Genomic DNA, 18,139 nt, shown 5'->3' with positions numbered 1-18,139 from the left:
AGGATTTGAAAAACTTGAATTTTAATTCATTTTATGGGGTTTTAGAACAAGCAAAACTTTTTATCAAGAATGACATTTTTCGCTAAAATTGAAAATAAAAAAGTTTTTCCTCTTAGGCACCCCATCCGTGGACACACTGTATATATAAACTTTTCACAAAAATTATCAAAAAAAGACTGGAGGCTAAGTTAGACTATCAGCCTAGATAACAAGCTGGGTTTAGATCCGGATATAGCACTAACGAACACTTACTGGTAATAAAAAAACTTGATAGAGAAGTCGGCGGAATATAACAAACCATTGGCACTGATATTCGTGGACTACGAGAAAGCGTTCGATACCATAAACCAGCAGAAAATGCTAAAAGCATTGACAGAATGCCGAATAGACCATCGCTACACTAACATGATAAAATATATCTACCACAATGCAACGGCTAGCGTAAGACTCTCTGATCAACAAACTAATAAATTCTGTATGCAGCGAGGAGTACGGGAAGGAGACACCATCTCACCAAAGCTTTTTTTTTTTTTTTTTTAATTAATTTGATGGCTTTGGTAGGGACCAATTAGCCAGACAATTTTTTCTTTAACTACCTATAACAATTCTTTTTGTTTTTTATTTTTTTTTTAATTTAAAACTCATCCTTCCTCACGATTACAATGCTCAAAATATTAGTAAGGTAAGATTAATGTGTGCAAATTTTTCTTTTGTTTTCTTTATAATTTAATTTTTTACTTATCTTTTTATATGTATAATTTATTTTGCTTTTTTTTTTCTTTATATTCTTTTTTACTATTGTTTTTTTTTTTGTTTTTTTTTATTATTATTTTTTTTTTTTAATTTTTTTTTAATTTTTTTTTTTTAATTTTTTTTTTTATATTTTTTTTTATATTTTTTCGGTGCACACGTACAAAATATAATTAGTTGCAGAATTGCTAACAAAGATGTGGTTAGTAATTTACAATTTCATTTTGCACCTCTTGGTGTGATTATATAAGAAATACAATATATTATTATTCGTATTGAAAATTATACAATTTAAATTTATGGGTAAAAAAATGTTGTTATTAACTATTTCATTATAGAATTTATCAGTGCTTGCACTATTTAATGAACACCCGAGTATAATATGAGTTAAGTCTCCCAGTTCACCACATAAACATGAAGAATCATCAATTAAACCAATTTTAAATTTATAAGTTGGTGACATTGCATGATTTGCTCTTATTCGGTTAATGGTAATAATAAAGTTTCTGTTGTTTTGGTTGTGGAACCATCTTAGCCTCGGGATCTGGACTTGACATGATTTGTAATTTAGTCCTGTTTGTTTGCTGTTATACAATTCTTGCCATTTGGTTTTGAGCTGAATTTTAAGTAAGGAATTCAAATCGGTATAAGGAATACGCTGATTAATACACTCTCTGTCTAAGTCTGACGCAGCCTTTGCAAACTTATCGGCAATTTCATTTCCTTGAATACCTTGATTACGATGATGAGAGAGCTCATGAATAAAAATGATGAAATGCTTCAGGAAATAAAACAAATAAGAAAAGAACAACAACAAACCAATAAAGAGTTAATGGATGTAAAAGTAGAGAATCAAAAACTAAAAAAAGAAGTAAAATTGCTACATGAAAGAATGGAGCAACTGGAGAAATTTAGCAAAAAGAAAAGCTTGATCGTAACTGGGTTGAAAGTACAAACAAATGATGATAAGAAATTAAAAGAAGAAATGGAAAATTTCATAGCCCAAGAGTTGCAAACACAAATAAAACTAAGAAGTGCAACAAAAATAGGAGAAACAGTATGCGCGATAGAGACAGAAACTTTCACGGATAAAATGGAAATCCTAAACAAGAAAAGTAAACTAAAACAGCATAAAGACCGTATCTATATAAACAACGATTTGACATCGAAAGAAAAAGAAATACAAAAGGAAATAACTAAAATAGCAAAGGAAGAAAGAAGCAAAGGTAAGCAAACGAAAATCGGCTACAAGAAATTAATAGTAAATGGCAAAATCTGGATATGGGACGAGGAGAGAGAACAGCTGATAGAAAATTCAAAAAACTAATAAACGAAGAACAGCGGCTGAAATATGGTATTGACATGGCAAAAAAAGGAATAACGACTTTGGAAAATGAGGGAAAAAACGATACAAATAAAGAAAAACATGAGGAAATAATAAAAATTGGAACCTGGAATGTACGAAGTACGTACGAAGAGGGTGCCTTAAAAAATTTAGATAATATTATGGAGAATTACAAAGTAGACATCCTGGCCTTACAAGAAACAAAACAGTTGGGAACTGAAATAGTCAAAATAGGAAAAAGAACCTTTTTTAAGAGTGGCGGGACAAACAGATATTTTGGAGTTGGATTTATGGTGACAGAAAAAATAAGTAAATTAGTTATAGACTTCCAAGCAATATCAGATAGAATATGTTATTTAAGAATAAGAGGAAAGTACAGAAAAATTAGCATCATTAATGCACATGCCCCCACTGAAGAAAAAGACCTAGAAACCAAGACAGAGTTCTATGAGAAGCTAAGTAATTTGATGGATAAAATTCAGAAATATGACATAAAGATAATCGTAGGAGATATGAATGCCAAAATAGGAAGAGAAGAGATTTACAGAAGTATAACGGGTGGAAAAAGTTTGCATAAGGAATCAAATGAAAATGGGAAAAAATTAATTGAATTTGCAACAGAAAATAAAATGAAAATTGTAAGCACAAGATTTGACCGTAAGGATATTCATAAGATAACTTGGATATCTCCAGATGGAAGGACAAAAAACCAGATAGACCACGTATTAATAGAAAGTAAACATATCAGAGCAATTACCGATTCCAGAAGCTACAGAGGGGCAGATACCAATAGCGATCATATTCTAACGATAGCCAAACTTAAACAAGAGCTGCCAAGAAACCCAAGAACAGCAAAAGAAAGATTAACATACAAGATAGAATTACTTAAAGAAGAAAAAACGGCAAACAAATTTGTGGCAGAGATAAATAAAAGACTTCGTTACCCCACCGCAGAAGATATTGATGAAGAATGGAGGAATATACAGATAGCGATGACAGAAGCAACGGAACTATGTCTAGGAAAAGCACAAGCAGAGAAACGAAGAGACTGGTTTGACGAGGATTGTAAAATAGCATTGATACGTAGAAATAAAGCAAAAATAGAAAAAGACAAAAATAATACACAGGATACTACAGAAAAATATAAAATGGCAAGAAGAGAAGTAAAACAAATCTGCAGAAAAAAGAAAAGAGAACATCTTGACAAACAGTTGAAAACAATAGAAGAATCATACGTAAACAAGGAAATAAGAAATTTCTACCAAGAAGTAAAAAAATCTCGAGGAACTGCAAAGAGTAAAACAAGTTATTGTAGAGGTAAAGACGGTGTGCTTTTAGGAGAAACAACAGAAAAATTGAACAGATGGGCGGAGTATTTTGAAGAACTATTAAATGAAAATAAACAAGCAGAACCCCAGGAAATAAAACAACATGAACAGGATAACACAGAACAACAACGTGAAGAAGAACCTACACTACAAGAAGTAAAAGAAGCAATATTGAAGCAAAAAAATAACAAAAGCGCAGGAGAAAGCGGAATTCCGGCAGAGATTTTTAAAGTAGGAGGAGAAAAGCTGCAAGAAAAAATTTTCCGACTAATATTAACAGTCTGGCAAAAAGAGGAAATGCCGCAACAATGGAACAATGCACTCATCTGTCCAATCTACAAAAAAGGTGATGAAACAAGTTGCGAAAATTATAGAGGAATATCGCTATTAGAAGTGGCCTATAAAATACTTGCAAAAATCATCCGAAATAGATTGCAAAAGGAGGTAAATAAGATCATTGGAGAATACCAAGGAGGTTTTAGACCAGGAAGATCAACAACAGATCAAATATGTTTATTAAAACTAATACAGAACAACAGCTACGAACAAAATTTGGGACTACACATGTTGTTCATTGACTTTAAACAGGCTTACGACTCAGTAGACCGAGATATGCTATATGAAGCAATGAGATCCTTGGGTATTTCAGGAAAGCTGGTTAAATTAGTGAGAATGACGCTCAACAATACAAAAAACAGGATAACACTGGAAGGAAATTTTTCAAAACAATTCACAGTGAATAAAGGACTGAAACAGGGTGACCCTCTATCTACAGACTTATTTAACTTGGTACTAGAACACATAGTAAGAAGGATAAAAATTAATACAAGCGGTACCATATTTAACAACAGACAGCAGTTTATAGCTTACGCTGATGATCTAGTCATCCTAACAAGAACAAAGGAACATCTCCAAAAAATATTCCAAAAGTTCGAAGCGGAAGCAAAAAGGTATGGATTAAGAATCAACCAAGGAAAAACACAATACATGGTAATGAAAGGAGATATAAATAAAGAGGATAACTATATAAAAATGAAAGGAGAAGGAGATGAATATAAATTTAAGGAAGTAGCAGAATTCGAATACCTGGGAGTGACTGTAACCAGTACTGGAAGGGAAGAAAAAGAAATAGATAAAAGATTATTGAAGGGAAGTCGAGTTGTGGGTGCCTTAAACACGATATTAAAAGCAAAAAATGTATCAATAAACGCGAAAATCAGAATGTATGAAACGATAATACGGCCCACAGTGTTGTATGCGAGCGAAACGTGGGTAATGAATCAACAAGAGGAGAAGAAGATACATATATGGGAAAGGAAGATCCTGAGAAAATTTTTTGGAGGTATACAGATAGCGGAGAAAACCTGGAGGAGACGAACAAATGAAGAAGTAATGAGGATGTATGGGAGACCAAAAATAACGACAAAAATACGAGCCCAAAGAGTTAGATGGCTGGGACATATTACTCGAATGCCAGAAACTAGAAACGTCAAACGAATATTGAATGACAGAGCATTGGGAAAAAGGAGACGAGGTCGACCAAGGAAGAGATGGTTAGAGGCTGCAGAGAGGGATTTGGAAGAAATCGGGGTGAAGGACTGGAGAAAGAGTGCAGAGGACCGAACAGAATGGAGAAATATTATCCAGAATTTAGAAGCCGTAGGCCTATAAGGCCTGTTAGCGCTGTTATATATATATATATATATATATATATATATATATATATATATATATATATATATATATATATATATATATATATAATTTATTTTGCTTTTTTTTTTCTTTATATTCTTTTTTACTATTGTTTTTTTTTTGTTTTTTTTTATTATTATTTTTTTTTTTAATTTTTTTTTAATTTTTTTTTTTAATTTTTTTTTTATATTTTTTTTTATATTTTTTCGGTGCACACGTACAAAATATAATTAGTTGCAGAATTGCTAACAAAGATGTGGTTAGTAATTTACAATTTCATTTTGCACCTCTTGGTGTGATTATATAAGAAATACAATATATTATTATTCGTATTGAAAATTATACAATTTAAATTTATGGGTAAAAAAATGTTGTTATTAACTATTCCATTATAGAATTTATCAGTGCTTGCACTATTTAATGAACACCCGAGTATAATATGAGTTAAGTCTCCCAGTTCACCACATAAACATGAAGAATCATCAATTAAACCAATTTTAAATTTATAAGTTGGTGACATTGCATGATTTGCTCTTATTCGGTTAATGGTAATAATAAAGTTTCTGTTGTTTTGGTTGTGGAACCATCTTAGCCTCGGGATCTGGACTTGACATGATTTGTAATTTAGTCCTGTTTGTTTGCTGTTATACAATTCTTGCCATTTGGTTTTGAGCTGAATTTTAAGTAAGGAATTCAAATCGGTATAAGGAATACGCTGATTAATACACTCTCTGTCTAAGTCTGACGCAGCCTTTGCAAACTTATCGGCAATTTCATTTCCTTGAATACCCGAATGTCCTTTTATCCAAACTATTATCACCTTTCGTTGTGAGCTACGTATTTCGTAATTGGTCTGTAATATTTCTACTTCTAGATGATTTAAGTTCTTCGACGCACCTATATTCTTTAGTCTCTCCACGACACTTTTGCTATCTGTAAATATAATACTTTTCGATCTATCAGTCCTAAGTATATACTTTAGAGCTTCACTTATTGCAAACATTTCTGCTGTATATATCGTTGCCTCATCTGGTAATCTGATCTCTTCGTGATATTTTGTGGTGTGATCGTAAAAAGTGGCGCCTGTACGAATTTGTTTTGATCCATCGGTGTAAATCTGGTTGTAGTCGGGCCATCGTTGATTAACCGTTTCGAGAAAGTGGTGTTTGTCGATCTGAAATGTCTTGATTTGTTTAGAAAACAGAATATGTGGACGTTCTGAAAATATTGGTTGGATTTTTGATGTGTATAGTGACAACCTGTATTGAGAAAGAGTGGTGTAACTTTCACAGATAAGTGGAGTTTTCTTTTTTAGCCAATACGACTGAGTGAGTACTGAAACTGAAAGTTCATGGATAAGTGTTATATAACTTGCGGATTTGGAAAATGCTTTCGTGATGAACTTGTTACTAATTAGTTGCCTTCTCAGTTGTAATGGTGGTTCTACGGCTTCTGCTTCCATAATATTTATTGGAGTTGACTTGAGATATCCAAGACATATTCTCAAGCTTTTGTTTTTTTGGTTTTCTATTTTATCTAAATGCGTTTGTGCCGCTGATCCATACAAATGGCTACCATAATCCAGGATTGATCTTATCATAGTTCTATAAAACAACAAGGCAATATTTGGGTCAGCTCCCCATTTGGTATAACAGAAAGCTCTCAGTATGTTAATAGCATTCTCAGACTTTTTAGTTATTTGATGTATACAGTCTTTCCATAGCAGTTTCCGATCTAGATATAATCCTAAGTATTTCACTACATTTTTTATTTGGAAATTATAAGGTCCCAGTTTTACATGATCCTGCTCAATGTTTCGTTTTCGGCTAAATACACACACCTCTGTTTTTTGTTCAGAGAGTGTAAAATTATTTTCATTCAGCCACTCATTAAAGATGTCATAGGTTTTGTTCAGTTCATATTCACATGTTTCAAAGTTTTTCCTGGTACAATAAAAAACAATATCATCTACAAATTGTATTGTTCGTATATTTTTGAGTTTAACACTGGCATCCATTGTATATAATATAAACAAAAGTGGACTTAAAATGCTGCCTTGGGGGAGTCCAAGGTTCGTGATTCTAGGTTTGGTGATTTCTTGATTTATTTTTAAATGAATTTTTCTGTTGGTGTACAGGGAAGTTATAAAGTTCGCTAATTGTTTATGAAATCCAATTGAAATCAGTTTGTTCATTAGAACATTTAGGTTAACGTTATCAAATGCTCCTGTAATATCGTTGAAACCTGCCATAGTCATAAAGTTACTAGAAAATCCAGCTAAAGTGTCTGTTACTATTACTGTTAATGCCTCCAATGCTGACCTAGATTTTCTGAAACCATATTGTGTGTCAGGCAGAATATGTTCTTTCTCTAACCATTGCTCAAGACGATTTTTGATAAGCCTCTCAAAGGTTTTCATTACACATGAAGCTAATGATATGGGTCTATAAGAAGTTGGAATGGAATCCGGTTTATCATATTTTTTTATTGGGATGATAATATACTCCTTCCAGCTTTCAGGGATTGTTGTTTGTCCTGTCCATATTGCATTATATATACTTAAAAGATATTTTTTCTGATTCATTGGCAAATTATAAAGCATGGAATATGAAATATTGTCTATACCAGGAGAGCTATTGTTGGTATGTTTCATACATCGTTCCAGTTCCCACATAAAAAAACTATCGCTTAGATTGGTCATGTTCCTTGGTACTGACGAAATTTGGGGATCATATGCAACTTGGTTGGTTGGTACCCATGGCGGTGAAATTTTGATGTGAAATTCTTCTATCCAATTCGCATTTGGGTCTATTGGTAGTCTATTTTGGACTTTCCGATTTTTATATGAGTTTACCTTTTTCCAAATTTGTGAAATTGGTGTATGATGGTTTAAACTTTCACAGTACTCAATCCATTTTTGCCTTTTTGTGAGTTTGAAAGTGCGTTTGGCAAAAGCGTCCATTTTTTTGAATTCTATTAAATTTTCACGATTTGGAGTTCTCTTATATTTGATGAAAGCTATTTTTCTTTGATGAGCAGCGTTGTTACAAGTTTCGTTCCACCAAGGCTTCGGACAGTGATTACGGTGCTTAGTCTGACTAGAGACTTTTCTTGGGATGGAGATTTCTGCAGCTTCATTAATCATAGAAAGGAATTCATCATAATTTTGAGCTATATCTCTGGATTCAAGAATAGCTACATATAGATTCCAGTTTGCATTTTTTAACTGCCATCTGTTGTGCTCCGAGGATACAGCTACTTGATGATCATCTTCCACATCGAGTGTAATTAATATGGGTAGGTGATTTGATCCATGTGGGTCCTCAATTGTGGTCCATGTAAAAAATTGTACAATATTCACTCACCAAAGCTGTTCACAGCCCTTTTAGAACACACTTTTAAGAAGGCAGATCTGAACGAATATGGTATCAATATAAATGGAGAGAAGCTCAGTCATTTGAGATTCGCAGATGCCATCGTCCTTATAGCCGATCGTATGAATGATGCAATAATAATGTTGAACAAGTTATATCACGCTTCCTTAGAGGTCGGACTAAAAATTAACATCAACAAGACGCAAATAATGACTAATCTGGTGCTAAATCGTAATATTGTTGTTGATGGAATGGATATTGAGCAGACTGCATCTTATAAGTACTTGGGACATGAAATTCGGTTGGGAAGAGATAACCAGACGTGCGAGCTCCCACGTCGCATAGGATTAGCCTGGGCAGCGTTTGGTAAACTGAACTATGTATTTAAATCGGACTTAACCCAGATGCCTGAAAAGGAAAATCTTTGACCAGTGTGTATTGCCTGTACTCACTTATGGAGCGGAAACATTAACACTCACAAAAAAGGTAGTGAACAAGATTCGCATAACTCAGAGGGCTATGGAGCGCCAGATGTTGGGTGTCTCCCTGAGAGACCGAATCCCAAAAGAAGAAATATACGTCGTAGAACAAAAACAACGGACGCCGTCGAAAGAATCGCGTCGCTCAAGTGGAATTGGACAGGACACGTCGCCGGATTGTCAGACAACCGATGGACAAAACGTATTGTCGAGTGGAGGCCACGAGAAGAAGCACTACGGAGCAAAGGACGACCACCAACTAGATGGGCTGACGATCTGAAGCGTATTGTCAGCAACTGGATGCAAGCCGCACAAAACAGAGAAAGATGGAAAGAGCTGAGGGAGACCTATGTCCAGCAGTGGACGAGTACGGGTTGATGATGATGATGACTCTTTTAACATCATCAACCCATCTCATCTGTCGTCTTCCTCTCGGTCGTTTACTTTCGTAAGATTTCCAGTGTTGTATTGTTGCATTCCAACGTTGGTCTTTTGTCTAGCAGTGTGGCCTGCGAAGCTCCATTTAAGTTTGTCAACTTTTGTTGTTATGTCCTCGACTTTTGTTTTTGATCTTACCCAGTCGTTTCTCTTTTTATCTGAAAGTCGAATATCTAACGTTCTCTTTTTATTGTGGCTAGTTTATTCATATTTGACTTGGTTAGGGCCCAGGTTTGACAATCATATGTCATCATGATAGGAAGGATTAAACACTTTGCTCCTCATATTGGTGTATTTTGCGGTTCTTAAGTATCCAACAAGTTTTCCAAATCCTGCCCATGCTAGTCTTGCTCTCCTAGTAATTTCCGCACTTTGGTTCTCTTCGTCAAGTTTCAGGATTTGGCCTAAGTAAGTATATTCCTGGACTTTTTGTATCTCACTGCCATTTATAGTTATGCGTCTGGGGTCATCTATGTTTGTCATTATTTTTGTTTTTCTCATATTCATTTTTAGGCCGACGTATTGGAAGCTGCCTAGTTCCTCCATCATAATTTGCAGTTCCTTGAGCTCGCTATAATCACAATGTCGTCAGCGAATCTGAGGTGGTTCCGCTTGTTACCATTAACGTTAATGCCATAGGTTGACCAATTTGTAGTTTTGAAGACGTCTTCTAGGGCTAGGTTGAAAAGCTTTGGCGATATTACGTCTCCTTGTCTCACGCCTCTCTTAATGGGGATGGGATTTGTATTTTCGTTAGTTTTACTATCATACTTGCATTTTCATATATATTATGTATTAGTTACCTATATCTGGAATCTATTCTACAATTATTAATAGCTTGTTCTATGGCCCAGATCTCGATACTATCAAACGCCTTTTCGTAGTCTACGAAGGCAAGAAATACGGGTAGTTGGTATTCATTTGCCTTCTCTATCAATGTTCTCATTGTCAGCAGATGGCCTGATGTACTAGGTACTTATATGATTTTCATTTTGTAACTTCAAAGAGCTGTAACTTTTTTTATGTGCACATTTGTACTAAGGTAAATTAGGTTCAATCGAACTATTTTTGGTCCCAGAATAAGTGATTTAATTTATGACCTGCCTTTTTGTTACACCCTGTATAGTAAGAGGCACACTACTTCATCCGCTAATATTATTTACTCTTATGTTTTAATTTATTTTGCAAAAACTTTTGTATTTTGTCCATTAAGAAAAAAGAAAGTACACTATGTCAATTTTGGAATATAAATCGAAATATGTAATTGTAAGTTGTTGCCTTGTTGAGCATATTAGTTATCTCGATACAATCGAAAGTTGTTTGGCACTGGTATCACATACGATTTTAAGATTTTGTGCATGAGATTGTTCTGAAGCTATTTAATTGTGGCATCTTAATGCACTTTACTGTTTTTGTTGGGAATAAGTTACAATTTTACAACGATTTTATTTAAAAATGAAGTTTATTGGATGTTTCGGTTTTTAATTCAGAAATTGTCCTCAAAATACAAAATAATAAATTAAACAAGTTTTATTTTTTGTCATTTGGTAAAAAAATTGTTCTATTAATTGTATCTGACTCATTATACATTTTAAAGTAGGTAGGTGACTTTAAAATGATATTCTCAATATTTTTGATTTGCGTTCCTGGGACGACTTTATTGTAATTCGAATTCGATTACATGAAATCAACTTTAACCTAAGAATATCTGTCATAAAAATCATAGCATGTGATTTGTCTTTAAAAAGACAACCGCGTGTAGTGATGATATCAATCTTAATGATTCCATAGGAAATCGAAACGTGAAATAAACCTAATTTTAAAGTAAAACCGTGGTTTATTCCCAGCAAAAATAGTAAAGGACACCGCACACATATATGGAGAATATATTGTCACTCAAATGAAAAAAAAATTACATGAATAGATTTGTCTCGAAGTTACAATCGTTTCATATCATTGCACCGACTCTGAATTTTAATTAATAACGTCGTAAACTGTAATTAAAGTTTATCGAAATCACATTTTTGAAGTCCGTAAAACTGTCATTTATAAATACTATTATATTGTATATTGAGCTATTATGCTATTGAAAAGAGCTTACCCAGCGTGAGCTAAGCGGATTAGATGAACTATATACTTTTGTACGTCTGGCAAAATTATAGCTGCTTTATTATCTATAAGCCTTTGCCTTTAAAGATTTATGATGTGGTGATTCCGGAATTTTTTTTCTTTCTTAGACTCATTTAAATTCCCATTTGATTTTAGATTTATTTATATCAATATATGTTGTTATTATTCAAAATTCAGAGTTGGCGCAATGACATATGAAATGATTGTAATTTAGAGACCAATCTATTCATGGAAATTTTATTTCATTTGAGTGACATTATATTTTCCATAAGATGTGTGCGATGTCCTTTGTGTACGAGATCTTTTTGGGCCTCTCTCTAAGAGATAGTGATTGGCCTGGATCCCGCGTACCAAAAAAAGATGATTAATAGCAAGCTGAAAATTTGTTAGTAGCTTAACGGTGTCTAGTCGGACAAACTTTGATGTATGGGAACACTGGAACAGGGGAAGTTTTAATTGCGGAACGTGATTTTAATTGTCTTCCCAATAGGAAGACGATCAGTGGGAAGACCACGAAAACGATGGAACGGCAACTTACTAGAGGCACATTGAAAAAACAGAGTCATGTCTATACAAAAAGAAGAAGAAGAAGATTTTAATTGTGGAGCGTGTCAGCCTGACAAGTTTATGATTTATGTGAAAAGAAGCAGGTTGTTTTTAAGTTTATTCAATAGGGCTTTTCATCGATTGTCACTTGTTTCGAGCTTCTGCCATATGTTGTATAATCTGTGTATAATATTAATATACACGGATTATACGACATATGACAGAAGCTCGAAATAAATGACTGTGAATGAAAAGCCCTATACAGCTTTTCATCGATTGTCATTTGTTTCGAGCTTCTGTCATGTGTCACATAATATTAATATATCTACGTCTTTGGTTTGTATCATTGGCAGTACCAATAACGTATGACATAGATATATTAATATTAGACGACACATGACAGAAGTTCGAAACAAATGACTGTGAATGAAAAGCCCTATAGCAAACTTTATAAATATATGAAAAAATGTTTGTCATTTTTTCTAACAATGACAACAAATATGTTGGGCATTTTAATCTCCATAAGTCCGACACGTAGAGCATGTCAAATGACAGGATTTATATTGGTGGTAAATAACAGTCTGATTTTTGCATGAGAGTTTAATGAAAGGGTAACAAATCAATTGGATTTTTTGTCCGACAAAATACATAGGACGTTTTTGTAGTCTGACGTTCGAAACCTGTAACCTGTTCCAATATTCCCCTACATCAAAGTTTGTCCGACTAGACACCATTAAGCTATTAATAAATTTTCAGCTTGCTATCAATAAAATCTTTTTTTTTTTTGTACGCGGGATACATGCCTATGAACACTTTCTCGAGATTCGAGATAGATAGATAAATTTTTCAGGAGATAATCCGTTGGTGTGTATATATTATTATGGGGTAAAGACCACAAAACGTGGTAATAAAGTTACCAGTGAAATTATTATTTTTGAACTGAGATCCTGTTTTTCTAGATCGTAAATATAGTTATTGTTAGATTTGTTGATTTATTTGTATGTATACTATACAAATTATTAGTTGTTCTGAATAAAATTTACATAATAAATAATTGTATTATTCCTTTTGATTGTTATTCCTATTATTTTACAGTAACTGATATTGAAGGTGACATTATTTGACTTTTAATGAGATGTGAAGGAGATTAGATGTGTAATTATAAGTAGTGATTAAATATAGCAAAAAAGGTGTGGCAATTGATTTGTCGTGCGGATTGTTTTAGATTCTTATTTATTTGATATAATACAAACGGAACTAATTATTTCATAAAACTCACGTAGCTTTCGGTTAGCTTTTAACCATCTACTATAGTAATTTTTTTATTAAGGCCAACTTAATATAATCTGAAATCAAATATATCGACAGCTTTGAAATAACAGCTACGTTATAAATTAACAAACTTTAATAAGAAGAACAACCAAAGGAGACAGCTGACTCTATGGATTAAGACAAGATCTGTGAAAACAAATAATATAGTACTTAACACAATAAAGAAACACTAAGAGTAAACCTAGAATGAAATAGAAATATGCTTTATTACCATGGCAAATTATATAATTTTATAGACAAAACTTACAAAGAGTGACAAAAAACAAAATAGCCAACAAAATTTACTAAAAATACATCATTAAAAAATAATGATGTGAAACAATAACAAAATTTATTGCAAAATTTAAAAAATTACATAATCTACCTTAATAAGTTAAGCTGCTGCATAGTGCATGTGACACCCAAATATAGATAAAAAATACTACTTGTACATAAAGGTACTGTAATTTCTTAGAACCAGTGCTAAAGATATATTAAGAGTGGATAACTGGAGGAGAGCAGCCAGGGACAGAGATACTTGGAAGCGGATGCTGGAGGATGTCAGGGCCCGACTTAGGTTGTAGATGTAGCGCCATAGGAAAGGAGGGAGAGAGCCTCCATAGCGCATTACCGTGCTACGGGGGTGGAGAATAGCCTGGTGAGCATTGGGGCTCAAAGGAGTGGTCCCTGATTTACTGGGAACTCGGACCAATCCTCATATTAATGAATTGTATGTCCGTATAGATATGCAAGTTTTTGCAGGTTGGATTTACTTCTATTGGTTGCTTGCTTACCGTGAAGTGAGCGCACCAGATTAGAGTTACCCTCGTTGGCAACAGAGAATAGAGAAGGTACCTATGTGCCCCGTAAACCGGGTATATGTACCTAACTATCTATAACATAAACGCAACATAATATCATTCAATATTTTGAATTAAAAAGATCATCCAATTACTTTTTTGAACAGCTTTAAATATTTTTAAAAGTGTGTCACTAACATCACCATAAATAGATCTTCGAATACAGTTCTTGTACCGTAAACATGGCCTACTTTGCCCAGTGGGTTCAACTTTGCCCACTGTAAGGGTTATAATATTTGTAAAAAAAAATACTTAGGCAACATAGCAAAGTACCACAGACGTTTACGCGCGCACTAAGAAACATGCAGAAATCAAGACGGTGTGATCTGAACTGTGTGACTGAAGTGTAACGCTTGTAGTAAGATAAGAAATTTGAACACGTGTTTGTAGTTTTTTTAAGGTAAAAGCTGAGCACTGCTGGGTATACACCAGTAGGAATATTAACTAAATATTTGTTTATACGTCTTATTTAGTATTGTTTTAACTGAATTTGCGATGAAACGTTTATCAGGGATTACATGTTTCTTCTTTATAAAATAAAATCCAAGTGGGCAATGTGGTCCTGTCATTTGTCTTTCATTTTTTATTTTTTTGTTTTTTTATATAAAATGTTTTAGAGACATTTAAAAGGAAACGGAAGTGTGCTTTTGAGTTTAACGTCACAAAGTATTAATTTTTACGTAAAACAGCATGTCAGTATTTACCTAATTGTTTTTTTTTTCGTTCAAGGACCAATCAGAATGCCAAGAAAAAGCAGAAAAAAAAATGGGAGCAAGGCAGTATGTAAACTACTCTGAAGCCATGCTTGAACGAGCTGTGGAAGCAGTGAGAGGAGGTTTAAGTTCTAGTCAGGCAGAAGAACGTTTTAAGGTGCCACGCCGAACCATTCTGAATAAAATTAAACGAACGCATGTTTCCTCCATTGGCCATCCCCTTACACTCACTAAAATAAAAGAAAGTCATTTAGTGGATGTTGTTATAGCAAGTGCAGAATATGGTGCTCCTTTAACAAGTCTAGAGATTAGAATGCTTGTCAAACAATATTTAGATGCCAGAGGAACTCGAGTTGTTTATTTCTCTAACAACAATCTTCCTAGTTGTGACTGGGTCAAGGCTTTTTTGTCACGACATAAGCACATTTTAACTCAAAGGCACTGCCAAAACGTTAGAAGATCCAGGGCAGCCAACACTGAAGAAATCATAGAGGGATTCTTTTATAATTTAAAAATAACACTTGAAAATATCGAACCTCAAAATATCCTAAATTATGACGAGGCAAATCGGTCAGATGACCCTCGTACCCAAAAATGTGTATTTCGAAGAGGGACAAAATACCCGGAAAGATACATGAATGCCACTAAAAGCGCAGTGTCTCTAATGTTCGCAGTTACCGCAACCGGAGAACGCCTACTACTGTATGTCGTTTATAAAGCCGAAAGATTATATTATAGATGGATAACGGGTGGTCCCCCTCGTACATTGTATAATAGAACAAAATCTGGATGGTTTTGATGCATCAACTTTCCAAGACAGGTTTTTAAAAGTTGTTTTACCTTGGTCAAAACGGGATAACAGCACAAAGGTTTTGATTGGGGACAACTTGTCCTCACATTTGAATATTGAGATAATAAGGGCTTGTCAAAGGGCAAATATAAGGTTTGTATTTTTGCCACCTAATTCTACAGGGCTTACACAACCACTTGATGTTGGATTTTTCCGGCCTTTAAAAAGAGCCTGGAAAAAGATCCTTACTGATTTAAAAACTAGTCAACCTAACTTAAATTCAGTTGAAAAAACCATCTTTCCTCAATTGCTAACAAAACTAATAGACGCGATTGAACCAAATTTTCAAAAAAATCTTCAAAGTTCATTTCGTGCAACTGGAATTTGTCCGTTTGACCCACATGAAGTGCTAAAAAAGATGCCAAATGAGAGATTTGCCAAAAGAGTAAGTTCTGAAATTGATAATGCATTATTAAATTTTTTACAACAAAAAATGAAAGGGGATACCATTAAAAAACGAAAGAGAAAGTTGCTTAATACTGAACCCGGTCAATCAGTTCAATTTGAAGAAATTGGTCAGAATCAGGAGAAGAGTGGGAACGAGGATTTAGAAGAAGAAATAGAGATGGAGACGAGTGACAACGAAAATTTAGCAGAAGAAATGGAGATGACTAACATTGACGATGATATTGGTGGGGAGGTAGATGAATTACATGAAGAAGAGCAGGATGAAATGGTTGAAAATATCGAGTCTGATGAAAATATCGAAGTAGATGGAAATAATTTAAAAACTGATAATTTTGTGGTGGTCCAATTTCTTACAAAAAAACCGTTAAACATTTCATCGGAATTATAGTAGAAATAAACGACGACAACACATACTACACCGTAAAAATTTTAAGAAAAAATATAAATGGTTTTTTTTATCCAAATATATTCGACATATCGGACGTCAATTTTGAAGACATTATAAAAATATTAAAGGAACCATCCAAAAGTAGAAGAGAATATTTTTCTTTTAAAGAAAATTTAAGTTGTTTTCAGTTATAATTTTTCGTGTGTTTTTTTTTTTAATAAAAGTGTAATATTTTTTTTTCTATTTTTATAATAAAAGTGTAATAATTTTTTTTCTAATTTTTTAATAAAAGTTTCTCCGAAATTGAAGAAAACTCTGATAAATGGAGCTTTTTTGTTCTAGTTTTTATTAAAAAATAAAATTAAAAACGTATATCGTGGGGATAGTAGACAAATTAAAACGTATGCCATGGGCAAAGTAGTCCTATTACGTTTTAATTTTGCCCTACAGTGAATTTAAAACAGGTGGGCAATGTTGAACTTTTCCGGGGCAACTTTGCCCACCTTTTGTATTTATTTTTTTTTTCTCGGCTGTGTTACAGATTTTTATAAAAAATGATAAGAACATTCTCGGTTAATATTTCGAGAGTTCTCAGTAGTAATTGCACAAGAGCTCTGAAATTATTGAATTTTTCCCGAGTGACACACTTTGACAGTTTTAATTTCACGAGCCGAAAGCGAGTGAAATTATGTCGAAAGTGTCACGAGAGCAAAAATTCTATATTAATTTCAGAGGTCGAGTGCAATTTGTTGCGATTATTTCATGAATAAAACTGTTCAAACCCAAAATTTTATTGTAATTTATTTATGTAAGTACCATTAAACACACAGTTTTTATAAATATTTGACGATTGAAAGTCATCACTTTTATAATTTTTAAAACATTAATTGTCATTAATGTCACTGAATGTATTTTTTCGTAGCAACGAAGGGCATCTGACGTAATATACTTAACGACGGGAAATTATCAAAAATTATCGATTTAATTCAGATTTCTGTAGCTTTCTATTGGTCAGAATCTCCTATGAATGGAATAATCAAAATAATTTTTGTATTTATTTATATGTGCTAAGAAAAGAAATATTAAATAAAACTGAAATTTGCTGGGCAAAGTAGGCCATGTGTACGGTATTAAAAAAATAATATCTATAGATTTATACTAGTAGTAAACAACTAAATGAATTAATTTAATATTCTTCTTTCATCCAAGGTAAAGTGATCATGAATACATTATGCACTCCATATTAGCGCTGTAGTATCAATTATTTGCCGGCATTGCTATTCCCATTTGATAACAAAGATGGAACTATGTAATTGATGTTAGCAAGGGTATCGAAGGAAATATCAATTAATAACAGTGGCGTAGTTTAAGTAGCAGTTTTCTCAAAAAACAATTTTTATGTTTGTGTCACAATCAATAGTTTATTAAATCATCATCCAGCCTCAAAAGTCCACTGCTGAATATAGGCCTCTTCTTCCTGTTTCCAACCCCGTCTATCTTGCGCCGCTCTCATCCAGTTTTATT

At 33.4% G+C, this 18,139-nt stretch overlaps 1 protein-coding gene across 1 annotated transcript in view; it reads left to right on the top strand.

Moving 5' to 3' along the window:
• The window catches only part of LOC114342870 (PRADC1-like protein), a 37,456-nt gene extending 22,260 nt beyond the window's left edge, over positions 1 to 15,196 (top strand). The window contains exon 5 of the mRNA XM_028293675.2: positions 14,986 to 15,196. Coding sequence (XP_028149476.1) covers positions 14,986 to 15,053 — 68 coding nt within the window. The 3' untranslated portion in view covers positions 15,054 to 15,196. The remainder of the gene's footprint in view (positions 1 to 14,985) is intronic.
• Positions 15,197 to 18,139: the final 2,943 nt, after the last annotated feature.

Source organism: Diabrotica virgifera, chromosome 5 (assembly GCF_917563875.1).
Source record: "Diabrotica virgifera virgifera chromosome 5, PGI_DIABVI_V3a".
Lineage (NCBI taxonomy): Eukaryota > Metazoa > Arthropoda > Insecta > Coleoptera > Chrysomelidae > Diabrotica > Diabrotica virgifera.
Note: the sequence above shows the minus strand (reverse complement) of the source record. Positions and strands in the feature narration are given on the sequence as shown.